General features: G+C 30.4%; 1 protein-coding gene across 1 annotated transcript; it reads left to right on the forward strand.

The window, feature by feature from the left end:
- Positions 1–7,554: 7,554 nt before the first annotated feature.
- Positions 7,555–12,141, forward strand: LOC145132015 (purine permease 3-like). Its single transcript, XM_079066656.1, has 2 exons — positions 7,555–8,353; positions 11,640–12,141. Exons 1-2 carry the CDS (start codon positions 7,595–7,597, stop codon positions 11,979–11,981), a joined length of 1,101 nt encoding a protein of 366 aa, XP_078922782.1. The 5' UTR covers positions 7,555–7,594; the 3' UTR covers positions 11,982–12,141.
- The last annotated feature ends 1,807 nt before the right edge of the window (positions 12,142–13,948 follow it).

The raw sequence follows: 13,948 nt of genomic DNA on the forward strand, positions 1-13,948 counted from the left end.
GGAAGAATTTGTGGAAAATATTGAAGATGTGTAAAGTGATAAATTGAAGAAAATATGAAAATCTTGACACGAAGAAATGATAACACTTTGAATCTTTGTAGCATTTTTTGCTTTTTAGATTTTGATTTGTATCAAATAAAATACTTGTAATATTATGTTTATAGATTAGTAAATAAAAATGGTTTTTTTTTTATAATTTACTTACGAACATTATAGTATAAGAATATTATATATATATATATATATATATATATATATATATATATATATATATATATATATATATATACACACACACACACACACACACTTGAAAAAATATGCATATATGCTTTTGAAACGTTAAATTTTTGGTTAAAAAATTATAGTTTTTTATTTAAATATTCCATTTTTTATACATTTTTTGATTTTTAAAAATCTGTTGTTTTTAAAAATGAAAATTGCAGCTTTTTATTCAATTTTTTTTAATTAGTTTTGTCAAAAAAAAATTAAAAACTACTTTTTTTTAAACCTTTTTATTAATATTTCCTATAACACAAAAATTAAACATTAAATGAGATTGAAAAGATGACGATAATGCTTTTAATAATTTAATTTTGATCTAACGCTCCACCTTTAGTTCTCGGGTTTTCGAAAAACTATAAGTTCTCAATAGATCTCGCCCCTATATATATATATATATATATATATATATATATATATATATATATATATATATATACACACACACACACACACATACACACACACACACACCTTAATAAGCATTTAGCGTCAAATGTTGAGTTTTAAGAGGTATAACCCTTAAAGCATCATGTACTAAACTTTTTTACATTAACAATATTACAAAAAATTAATGAAAGTAATTTGGTCAAAGGTGACTCCATATTCCCTATTTTTAGCAATTTGAACCGGTCAAAATTGACCGAGTATTCTTCTTCTTAACCAACTTAATCAGCCTAACTCCACTTACATGTTATATAACGGGCGTGTTCGGCACGGAGCGTTTGGGAGCGTTTGAGAGCTTCTAGCATTTGACAAAACGCTCCGTTTTAAACAGAAAACCTTGTTTGGCACTACAAGCTTCTAGCGTTTAGTTTAAACAAAACGCTCCAAATCCAAATGCTACTTCATGTAGCGTTTAACAAAACACTACAACCTACAAGCTACTCTCTACCCGCAAACAACTAATTTTGCAGAACATGCCCAACATCTCTCTCGCCTTCTCTCACCCTCTTTCACCGTTGATTCAAAGTTTGAGCCAACGACAGCACCACCAGACTCCACCACCATCATCGCTTCCTTCAACCACAAGCGTCGTCATCATCTTCACTGTGTTCAACCACAAAATCTAACCATAGGGAACTGAATAACCACCAACACTCACGCTGATTCCTTTCCTGATTTCCTTTTCACTCATTTTCCCCTCTCTCAAAACCCCCATAATTCCCACCTTTTTACCACCAATTGCACCACCGCACACAACCCCCTTATAAATAACGCCCCGCTTCATCTCCCTCTAAACCCTTACCACCACCTTTTTCCATCTTCCCTGAAAAAATCCACCAGTCTCTCCTTACCTTTGATGGGTCAGAGCACTGTATTTACATATCTAACTCTTGCTGATGTAATTCACAGAGATCCATTCACCATTTTCTTCCCCTTCAAATAGAAAAATTCCTTTAAACGTTTCGAGTGAAATCAAGGCAATTTTGATCAACGGTGGCTACAAAAATTGGCTCAATAATGGATTAGCTTTCTCGATTTCTAACAAGTGAGTTCTTAGTCTTTTTAGATTTATATCACTAACTTGGCTCTCGCTCTCGGAACCTCCTCCATAAATGGTGTTTCTTCTAAATTTTGATTTTTTTCTTCTTAATGTGTCACCTTCCTCTCTCGTAGGTCGAGGTCTCACTGGTGTATCCATTTACAATCTCTTGCAGGTGGTAGTTGTCGTGGGGAACTCATTGACTGGGCAAACCAAATGGATTTGACCTAGATTCTCTTTGATTCCAGGCAAAGTTTTTTTTACCTAACTTCTCTTTTATTTCAAACCCGAAACGGAGTTTTTGTGCAAGATCACATCTCATACTGTTTGGTTTGATGTGCAGGTTTTGTTCCAAATCTACGCACAGAAAACACATAACTTACCCTCTCTCTTTCTGATTTATTTTTTTTAATCTTTGATCCAAATAGTCATTTTGGTGTTTTTGTGTTTGTAGTTACCCGCCTGAACGAGATTTATCCTAACAAATTTGGATGACCAAAAACAGGGACATGTTTTGCTTTCGATCTCTCTAGATGATCACATAGAATACATAATATTTTTCTTATTTTTTTGGTCTTTTTAGATCTTAGTAGAGGGTTTTTTCACTTACTTTGTGTAAATTTCAAATTCTTGACTGGTTATTACACTGTCCTCATGATATTGAAGGTTACATTCGGCCTAGATCTTCGAATGGACAATTCATCTTGGGATGAGGTCAATTTTTTTCATCAAGATGCCTAAAACTTGTTTCATGAATTCAATCTATTCAACAAAAATCGATCAACAAACTTACAAGTGATTGATACAGTTTTTGTCATAAAACGTTGCTAATTACTTTTGATGTTCTTATTTCCATTATTAGATCTGTCTGTGATTTTTCTTTTAAATTGAGAAACACTTTTAGAGTTTTTATTTTAAACAGAGAAACTTTTTAGTAAAAAGAGGAATTGTTTTGGTGTAGTGGTGTTGTTCGAAAAAAGAGAAAACAGGTTCAGTTTCATAAATCCGAACTTAGTCTCGATGTTTTTAATTTTCATGTTCTCATTTTTTTTATTTTGACTAATTAACCATCTATCTTTTATGAGCTCTCTTTCTTAGCATGTAACCTTAACAATCAATATTCTCACATGAGTTCTTCATCAAGGTTTTAATACCTTTTTTATTTCTAGATATTGTTAATTTTTTATTATTCTGGTTCAAAACTTTTCTTCTTTATGAGATAATTTTGGATTTATGCTTCCCGTTGCATAAACATTTGATTGTATGGGTTTTTTTTACCATGGTCAGTTGGTTGGTTTTAAGCTTAATCTTTGATGTGATGTTGGAGATGAAGTACAAGTGATTATCATTATTTTTTCCGACCTTTTATAGATTAAATTCACTTTTTGAAGATATTTTTTTCAATATTTTACATAACAATTGACCAGGTGACATTGTTATTGTACCCAGGATAATAGCAAATGATATTTCTTACATGGCTCTAAATTGTTGCATCTGAAAGTGTATTCCTTTTAAAAGCTTTGTTTGGTTCTAAGTTGTATGCATACTTATGGGTTCAATGCAAATAAATTTAACAATGCACTTTTATTGTTTTGAGTATTTTAGCATTATACTTTAGGCTTATTCTGTTTACAAGAGAATACTAAGTGAATTATTTGTTTATGGCAGCTTCAAGGTGCAGTTGATTAAGAAAATAAAGGAGATAGCATCGGGGAGATGTTGTTAATGATATGTGGTATGCAGAGTTCTTATTGATCCTGATATTAATACTTTATTGGTACTTGAAATGTATGAGTCCATACACTTCTTTATCAGCCTGGAAATCCCATATGTATGTATAAATATAGAACACATAAAACAAAATTTTTTGGTCGAGAGATATATTTAACAAACTTAAAGCTAAAAATTTAGGCTATACCAAAGTACAAGATACAAGTATGCATTTTGTTTATTTGTCGATTTTTTGCTTATTTTAATTTATTTTTAAATTTCCTAATGTATTTTTCTTTGTTTATTTGTAGTACCATAGAAATTTAGAAACAAGTCAAATATAAGTAGCCTATAGACCGCAGTTGCACATTCGGACTGGACTAATAATATTGGACCATGCTTTTTTTTAGACTTGAAGTTGTTTTTTGAAAGTATGATGGTATAATATACACATAAATTAAGGTACGCTGCTAATGTAATGTAAATAGAAAAAATATTTAATGTTATGATAAAGTTTATTTCAGTTTTGACATTTGGTTTTGTAGGGATGCTTTTGTGCAAGTTGGTCGACTGGATAGAAAGTATTCTAGAAAAATACAAAGTTTGGAATCCATAGTTGATTAATGTTTGAGTATCCAAGAAGTAGTATTCTATGTATCTTTGATATATGCCTCAAATTTAGTAGAGCATAGATAGGTTTTGTGGAAAACAATTCTTAATATGTTAAGATATGATGATGTACGGATGGTTTTTTATTTGTTTGATTGAAATTACTAATTGTCAATCGGTTTGCTTGAAAATCGAAAATCATTTTCTATTTTTTATTACATACCTTTTCAAAAATATTTTAGGTTATGATATAGTTATTTATTTTTAAGAAAACATATAAGTACATGCCTTAAGCATTTAATAAATAAAAGACTAAAAAGATTAATATATATTATACTAGTTTATAACCCGTGGGAACCACAGTTATAAAATTAATTAAACTTTTATAATAAAAATTTATAATTATTAATCAATTATTTTAAATAAGACATTTTAAATAAATTATTAATTAAGAGATATATCAAAATTTTTAAGTTATTATAACTTCAAATTTAACATATAATTAGAAAATGTAAATTTGAATTTTGAAATGAGTTGCCTAATATATCTATATGACACATGACATAATATTAATAAGGAGTTGTATTAGAGTGACACTTGGTAAAAGAAGATTACAACTATTTATTTATTAGAATAGAGATATATTTTAGTGTAGCTTTTAATAAATATTACTATTTTACAAAAATAAAAATAAAAGCAAGTAATAATATAATATGAAACTAATTAGTTGTTTAGAATTTTTTTTTTAATTTTTTTTTGTCAAATCCCGTTGTTTTCCAAACATAAATGTTTTAATTATAAGATAATGATAATTTCCATATGACATTAATACTTTTGTTAACAGATTCTCTATTAAGATATTTTGTGAAAAAAATGTTTTTCGTTAGATTCTTCTTATAAATCAGTTATGATGTCACAAAAGTTTGTGACATTCAAAAGGTTATTTTGGTTAGGGTATTACTATAATTGGTTTTCATTCGTAATAAATTGTTTGCCAATGTCATTATTGTTCAAAGTAAATCGTTTTGTTGGAGTTTTACTATAATTATTTTGAAGTATTATGTATTTTATTATTATAAATATTGAAGCAGTGAAAATATTTTTCAGTTTACTGGGTTAACGCTTTATAAAATTGTGGTGTACATGTGCAAAGCTCCAACAAAACTATATGCCCTTTAACCTAAAGGAAGCTATATGCCGATACATTATGTGTATTTCATAATCCACCATGTTTTTTTTCTAAAAAAAAACTATTTGATGAAATAAACCAATATACACACCTTTACATTTTAGACTAAACTGCACAAATGGTCCCTATGATTAGCTGAAAATTGTCACTTTGGTCCAAAAAGGTTTGGACTAGCACCAGAGGTCCAAAGTTTTCATTTTGTTGCGAGTTTAGTCCAATTTACTTTAAATTTTTTGTATTGATGATTTTACCCTTGTTTTTATGCTTTTTCAGTTTTTTTTATTTAAATATCTTTATGATTAAAAAAAATTAATAAAAATATACCTCTCTCTCCAAACACAATCCAAAACACACCATAACTCTAAATTTCTTCAAAAAAAAAATACGCACATACAAAACAAACAAACTCATAAATCTGAAACATTTCTGGAACTAAATAAACAAAAAATCCTAAAATCGAATGTGAAGCACCAAACAAACCCAGAAAATGAATATGAAATCGTATGTTCTTCAAAATTATTTCTGGAACTAAAAACAGAAAAACAAACCTGTAATCGATTTGTGTGTGTGGGATAGATCAAGAAACATCACCCATTTAAAAGGATCCACTGGACAACATTTTGTTTCTCCCTTGAAATCTAATTGTAAGAAAGATCAGTAACCTAAATAGAAAACCCAATCGGCTTCAACCTGCCATTAAAATCGATTTATAGCCAAATTGAGCTCGTCGTAAAGGTGGAAGCACTAGAAAAAACAGCGACGAGATCTCGGCTACATGAAGAACTCGAACTCTAAACCACTCATTATCTTCTCCACCCTTATCCCTCCATCACAGCCTACAACCCATCATCTTCTCCACCAGTGGATCTGTTCGTCACCAGATCTAGGTTTGCTAGAGTTTGTAGAGGCGGCATTGGCTTCGTTTATCTCCGACAATGACATCCAGCACCATCGGAGTTGTTGAATCACCACCAACAAAAAAAGCTCATCATCACCACTGCTAGAAACCCTAGTTGTGCCGCCTGTCGAAACCATAGCGCCGCCATCAGATGAGAATGGTCTCCAAGAAACCCTTGCCGCCATGAACATTGAACATCCCAGATCTGTGTCTGAGGGAGTAGCAAATGAAGAAGAAGGTAAATGAAGAAGCATAGTTCGCCGATGGATTTGAATCAGATACACAAGGGATTTGAATCAAATGTCGCTATGAACATGTCCAACTCGATGAACGAAGGTGATGGTGGCGGAGTGGGGAGACGCTGAAGTTGAATCAGATGCAAGAGGGATGATAGGAACATATTCATGGTTTGAGGCCAAATTTCTTTTGATTTTCATACCCATACACTAAAACCAAAGAAGATTAATGGTGTTAAGGTTTTAGAAGTGGGAGGCAGACGGCGACTTGAGAGAGAGAGAGAGAGAGAGAGAGAGAGAGAGAGAGAGAGAGGGAGGGAGGGAGAGAGAGAGAGAGATATATTTATTTTTATTTTCTTGTTTTGTTTTAAATCTAGAAGTCAGAAAAACAAATAAGAAAAAAGAGAAAATCATATTAACAGGGGCAAATCCGTCATTTTGGAAAAAATCAGAACAGATTGGACAAAAGACGCAACAAAATGAAAGTTTTGGACCACCGGTGCTAGTCCAAACCTTTTTGGACCAAAGCGACAATTTTCGACAAACCACATGGACCATTTGTGCAGTTTAGTCTACATTTTATGTATTATATTATTTATGTTTGAACGGATAATACATTTCATAATGTGTACCGCCTTGAACCGTTCTGATGTGGCTATCATTTCATAAATAATGTCAAAGTTGGATTCTATCGTCTTAGACACGTCCATTCCTTAGAACATAACATTTATGTAAAAAAAACTTACCGTTGAAGAAATAAACTATTTGTCGCCACCGCTTTGCGCGGGTAGGTTAAAATAGAACCGTTATTTAGTAATAGGTTTTAATATATGTATTTCGGTTTTTCTAATATAATCGAATGGTCTTAACACCGTTTCCTAATTAAATTTCACTTAAAAAAAACGAACTTATTATAACCGAAATTGGTCTAAAAATGATTTTAAAAAATAGAAACCGGTTGAAAATCGATATAAAAAACAAATTGTTTGTATAAACTAATTTTTGAAAAAATTATTCACACCCGTAGCTTAGCGCGGGTAAACGGCTAGTATATATATATATATATATATATATATATATATATATATATATATATATATATATATATATATATATATATAATGAAATGAAATATTTATGTTATTTCTCCGAACATCAATTTTAGTAATTTAGATTTGCATATTATGGATAACCATGAAGAAACCACCACCATCTCCATACCTATGCCGGCCAAAGTTAACCCGGCGGCCAAGAAGGCGCTTTTAATCCTGAGTTGTATCTTGTTATCCATCGGAAACTGTGGTGGACCTTTGATCATGCGGCTTTACTTCATCCACGGTGGCAACCGCGTCTGGTTGTCATCGTTCCTAGAAACGGCTGGCTGGCCTTTTATCCTTGTCGTCCTCATCATTCTCTACTTCCACCGCCGTGCAGCCGGAAAAGATGGAGATAATAAACACACGACATTTATCTACATGCGTCCAAGATTATTTTTTGCGGTGGCGTTTATCGGTGTCCTCACTGGTCTTGACGACTACCTCTACGCTTACGGTGTTGCCCGCCTCCCCATCTCCACTTCCGCCCTCATCCTCGCCCCCCATCTCGCCTTTGTGGCGGTCTTTGCATACCTCCTCGTGAAACAGAAGTTTACACCGTATTCCATCAACGCCGTGGTGCTTCTGACAGTCGGGGCGGCGGTTCTGGCGTTGCATACGAGCAGTGACCGGCCGGAGGGAGAGAGTAAGAAAGAGTACGCGATGGGGTTTGTTATGACGGTGGCAGCGGCGTTGCTGTATGGGTTTGTGCTGCCATTGATAGAGCTAACGTACAACAAGGCAAAGCAGGATATAACGTATACACTGGTGGTGGAGATCCAGATAGTTATGTGTTTGTTTGCTACCATATTTTGTACGGTAGGGATGATAGCCAACAACGACTTTGAGGTACAAACTGTTTTTTCCTTCACACAACATTAGAATTTTATTATAATTAAACTAGATTATTTTCACAACTACTTGTTTTAATGCCAGATAACTCGATTTTTTTTACATTTGACATCAGCTGAAAGTTCTAATTATAATCTAATCTGTCTATCTAGAGACGAATTAGATTATCTTAACAATGAAACATGTCATGATTTATCTATTAAATAATTAAACAGATTACCCCTATAATATCATATGCTTCAAATAATTAATAATCTGTCACATTTTGATTTAATGGATTGTCAATCTTATAATGATGGGAGAAAAATCTAACATACATTTGACGTGTTTAATGTCTTTATATTGTTGGTCCCGTTGTAACATCCTATACCACACACCGTGGTATGTGACGTGTCAACGCGGCGTGCGGTAAACACGACACCAACCCTTTCCGTTGGACTGCGGTAAGCATGTCGCACGAGATGTTTTCACCACAACTCTTTTCTTTTTGAATGTTGTTTTTCTGACCGTTGGCTTCAAACGGTTACTTATTTATTTATTTTTATAATTTTTTTTTACTATAAATTAACATTCTCATTCCGGGTGAATATTATGATGACGTGGTGAGCAAAAATAATTTGGCAGCACGTACTATTCTATTATGTTTTGATTATGTTTTTTTTTAATTAATGAAGTATTTTCTTTTTATTAATTTATATAATTATATTTTATTAGATTACATTTTATTCAATTAAAAAAGTATGATAAATGTTGGTATCACACTCACCATTTTTATGGGGTGAAAGGAAAATGATATAACGTGACAATACAATAGTATTGTATATTATTGTATGACACCCACAAATTTTACAAATAATGACTTTCATATATGATCCTTAATTTCTTATTAAAAGATGTATCATACAACTTTATAGATAGCATATAATGTTTAGTTTTATTTTTAGAATTTTTAGAATTTTTTCATAGAGTAATAACTTATCCGAACTACATTTCCTTTTGGTATAAAGTCTAACGTCTAACTATAAAGCTACTATGTCAGCATCGTTTGGACTAAAGTCGCCCTCACGATTCGTATATTCAACATTTGACCCCACAACTTTGTCTTTCCAATTTGCAATAAAAACCAAGTGACTTTGACTTAGAGCACATCCCAATCATCAATTTAAATGTATTTTATATTTTATATCTTTTACAATAAAGTGTAAATGTAAGTTACAAATTAGAAGAATCTAAAGTTGCAAAGAAGTTATAGCTATAAAATAGAAAAATAACAAGAAAAACGATTTTTTTTTTGTGGTGACGCTAAAAAAATAAATTGAATATCACTTTTTTTTATTTTGAAAGCACTAATGATATCAAAACGTATAAGTTATGAAATATAATATGTTTTTGATACTAGATATATTTAAAAATAAAAAACAAGAATGTAATTGAAAATTATTTTATAAATAAAGATCATAAAAATAATATAGTGAAGTTTTGGGAACCAAGGAGGTCCATGACACATGATGGCATGGAAGCCATTCATTGTTACAGCTGTGGAGGAGGTCCTGACCATATAAACCGCCCAATTGCGGGTGTTTCTATCCACCTCCAAAACAAGATGCTAAAAGTCTTTAAGATGATTTTCTAATGCTTCATTTTCTTTCATTTGTAACTTTATCCCTTATAATATAAATCTATCACAGAATTTATATTAAAAAAATTGATAAACAGTACCATCTACAAAAATACTATAATCAATCAAATAGTAACATGTATGTATATACCAAAACAACTTTAACACATACTAACCTCCACTACTAGAATATCATATCAAATAAAAATTCAAAAATCTTGATAGCACTCACCATTTTATGCTTCATTCTTTGACTTGGAAACATCACATACGAATCAACTAAATCAATGAAGGTAATAAGTAATGAGTTTAATGAGTTTTATAGAGTTCAACAATATAACAAAAACTCAATATTTAAATGAGAGATGTAGTTGATTTTGATAGAATAATCAACCACATTTATAGAGTTACAAATTATTCAAAGACAATTGTTATTTATGTAATTTTAGGTTAAATTATTAATTCCCAAAAATGGTAACAATCTAACCACAATGGCTGCAATTTTAGATGGTATTTTTGTCTTATAATTTATGGAATAGTTTACATACGGACTAACAAAAAATGAGTGTTTCCTTATGTTATTACAAAACGATGATAGTTGATACATTATTTCATTTTTTGAATTAGATGTGAGATCCATGTATTACATTGGTTTATTTAAAAGAAAAATTAAATATGAAATTCTAAACATTTGAAAAGTTTGAATTTATAAGAAAAGTGAAAAAAATATTAAATTATTAACATTAAAGTGTTATTTTCTTTTTTAAATTTAAGCAAATAATTTAGATAAATAAACAAAGAAACTAATGAGGTTTTAATTTAATAATTTTGAAACCAGAAGAAAAATGAAAATTGATATGCATTTATTATTATTTATTACATTTAAATATTATGTAAAATTTAATAAAATGAAAAAAAAAATTAAAAAAAACATATCCACTCTAATAAATGAAGGTTTTTTTTGTCACCTGTAACATTCTCATTCAATTTGTCAAATGTCATTTATTGGTTATTTTGAATAAATTTCTTTTCCACATGTCATTTTATAGGTTTTTCTATTTTAATAAATTCCACATAGACAATTGACTTTACTGCACCCGCCTTTGATCAACCATAGATGTTGTTTTATATCTATTTCAATTATTTTGTATATTTTTGTGGAACTAACCAAACATTATGTGAGTTGCGTGTTATAGATAAGACGTAGAAATTGTTTGAAAATAGGGATAATGAATGTCAAAGATATCGAATATTAAAGAAATATGAGATATTTTGGAAATTGTGTATTTATACTTTCTTTAACTTATAATTTCAATCTACAAGAGTTATACACAATCAAATTTAATAAAATTCATCAAATCACTCTTTCGAATTTCAAGTAAAACCAAGACCAAACAGAAAATATATGTTTTGTTTTAGTTTTACGAGAGAAAGAATTCGTAAAAAAAAAAAAAAAACAAACACACACACAAGAGAAAAATGTCGCAAAACCAAAAACCTATAGACGTATGTGCGGGATAGTTAATTGCGGCTGGTTTTGGTGGGAAAACTCGTGTCCTTTAGCATGAGACGCATTGATAGATTTTGGTAGAAAATTTACAAATTGAATGCTTCATCATGGACACAGTTTATGGATTATTGATTTTGCAATTGTTTCATTTGTAGGTGATTCGAAGGGAAGCAACGAGTTTTGAGTTAGGACCGACTAAATATTACGCAATATTATGTCTTAGCGCTTTAATTTGGCAATGCTTCTTCTTGGGAGTCATAGGAGTAATATTTTGTGCATCATCATTGTTATCAGGGATCATAATTGCAGCTCTACTTCCTGTGACTGAGATATTAGCTGTAGTTTTTTATAAAGAAAAGTTTCAAGCCGAGAAAGGTGTTGCACTTGTTTTATCTCTATGGGGATTTGCTTCTTATTTTTATGGGGAATATAAGCTCATAAAAAGATCAAGTGAACCAAAAATCTTCTCAAGAACAAATGGAGATGTCTCAACCTAATTATGCGTAGATGTCTCAACCTAATTATCCATCGAATATAATCGTAGATGTTTATACATTTTCATTTAATATTGTTGTTGTATTTTGATTCATATTGAAGCACTTTCTATGCACAGTTAAAATTCAATGATATGAAAAAAAATATATATTTGTATACTTATTTTTATGGGGCCTCGACTTTTTGAAGGTAAAGACATTGCAAATGTAGTTGGTGCATAGATGGTTCGTTTCTTTATCACTTAATTGTATATTTATGAGTTGTTTTTTTTTTTTTTTTTTTTTTTTTTTTTTTTTTTTTTGTATCAATTATTTGATAAAAAAATTATTATAGAGTTATTTTATGATATGTTTGTTCAGAATTGACGGGATAATGAAGTGATTTGTGGTTATGCTATGTTTATCATAAATTCTTATGAAAACTAGACTGTTCATCGCCGCGTCATGTGAACTCCTTCTATCACAATTTTTGAATAATTAAGGCACACTAGTCGCAATATACATTTTACTCCCCTAAGTGTCCATATGCGCAAACTACCATTTTTTATGCTCACCTACCAAATTAATGGTCAATATATTGCCAATTTATCACGTTGAAATAAAACACAAGAATGTTTTTATAAAAAGAAATTAAATATACACCTATATTTTATTCCTACAATCAGAAAACATATAATTGGATTTAAGGTATGTAGGCTCCCTTGGTTGTAGGCATGGCCCAAATACTTGGGTTGCAAATTATTGACTAGCCAAGTCCATCAAAAATAACTCAAAGTAGATCAAATGTGAGCACCCAAACTAAGCTCAATCCACGCCTCCACGGGAAGCCTGGCCCATTCGACTTTTAATAATTTTTTGGTATAAAATATTCAAATAGCTAAATTTATATATATTGAATACTAGGTTAGGTTATAACACGTGTAATACACGGGAATGACAACTAAAACAATTTTGAAATTAATAATACATTTTCAAAGTTTGAGGGCACTTCATACACATTAGACTAATTGTTAAACACTTGCATAAATTAGAATTTCTTTTTCTTTTATCAAACAGAAATTATTCTTTATTATTACATATAACTGCCCACATTTTTTAAACTTATAAGGCACTGTGCATAAAAAATAAAAATAAACCTCTTTTGACTCTAAAATACTCACTTTTGAAATCATCCAAAATTCTGAAAGTCCTTGATTTAATATTTGCATAACATTTCATTCTTGGTTTATTACTGATTTTTAGGGATTTGTATTATCAAGAAAATAGGCAACTAACTTATAGGCTACAATTCTGAAAGTCCTTGATTTTATGCAAGTATAGTTACGAAAATAAAATTTGAAACGGAATTTTTGGTTTAAGCTGAATAATAAGAAAATAGAAAAACGACACATGACAATATGGCTTTTGAAAAATTGACATGTGGTAAAAATTGATTTTGTTTATAAGAAGAGGTAGATTTGTTATGTTTTAAGACTGATATGGGCTGCACGTGTTTATATTCATTTGAATGACGAAGTCCCTAGATGGTGCATTGGTTTGTGACTTTGTGTTGCAGACTGAAGTTACCATAATCAACTCCTTAAAACTTAAAAGAGTTCACTACTAAATTCCATTTCTTTTCAAACTCGGGTTTACAAATACTCAAAAAAAGTATTTTTATATAAGAATACATAAACATAACATGTATTCTATAAATACATAATATATATATATATATATATATATATATATATATATATATATATATATATATAAATACGTATCTAATAAACACATATTTGTATTGCTTCATTGATTACTTAACTGGCTAATGGTAATTGTAATGATATTTTTACCACAGCCGTTTTGCATAGATACACATATTATAGATTTATGTTAATGGTATAGATATTTTCGTTTCATTGTCTACACATGTTTTTAGTAGGAAACTACTCGTCGCCACCGTTTTACGCGAATACATACTAGTACGT

Source organism: Lactuca virosa, chromosome 1, assembly GCF_052849685.1.
Source record: "Lactuca virosa cultivar CGN04683 chromosome 1, Lactuca_virosa_CGN04683_v6, whole genome shotgun sequence".
NCBI classification, from domain to species: domain Eukaryota; kingdom Viridiplantae; phylum Streptophyta; class Magnoliopsida; order Asterales; family Asteraceae; genus Lactuca; species Lactuca virosa.

Bases quoted from the DNA above. Each gene is read 5' to 3' on its own strand.
- LOC145132015 (XM_079066656.1), top strand. From the start codon at position 7,595: ATGGATAACCATGAAGAAACCACCACCATCTCCATACCTATGCCGGCC. The intron at 8,354-11,639 runs GTACAAACTGTT...TTTCATTTGTAG, and splicing joins TAGCCAACAACGACTTTGAG to GTGATTCGAAGGGAAGCAAC.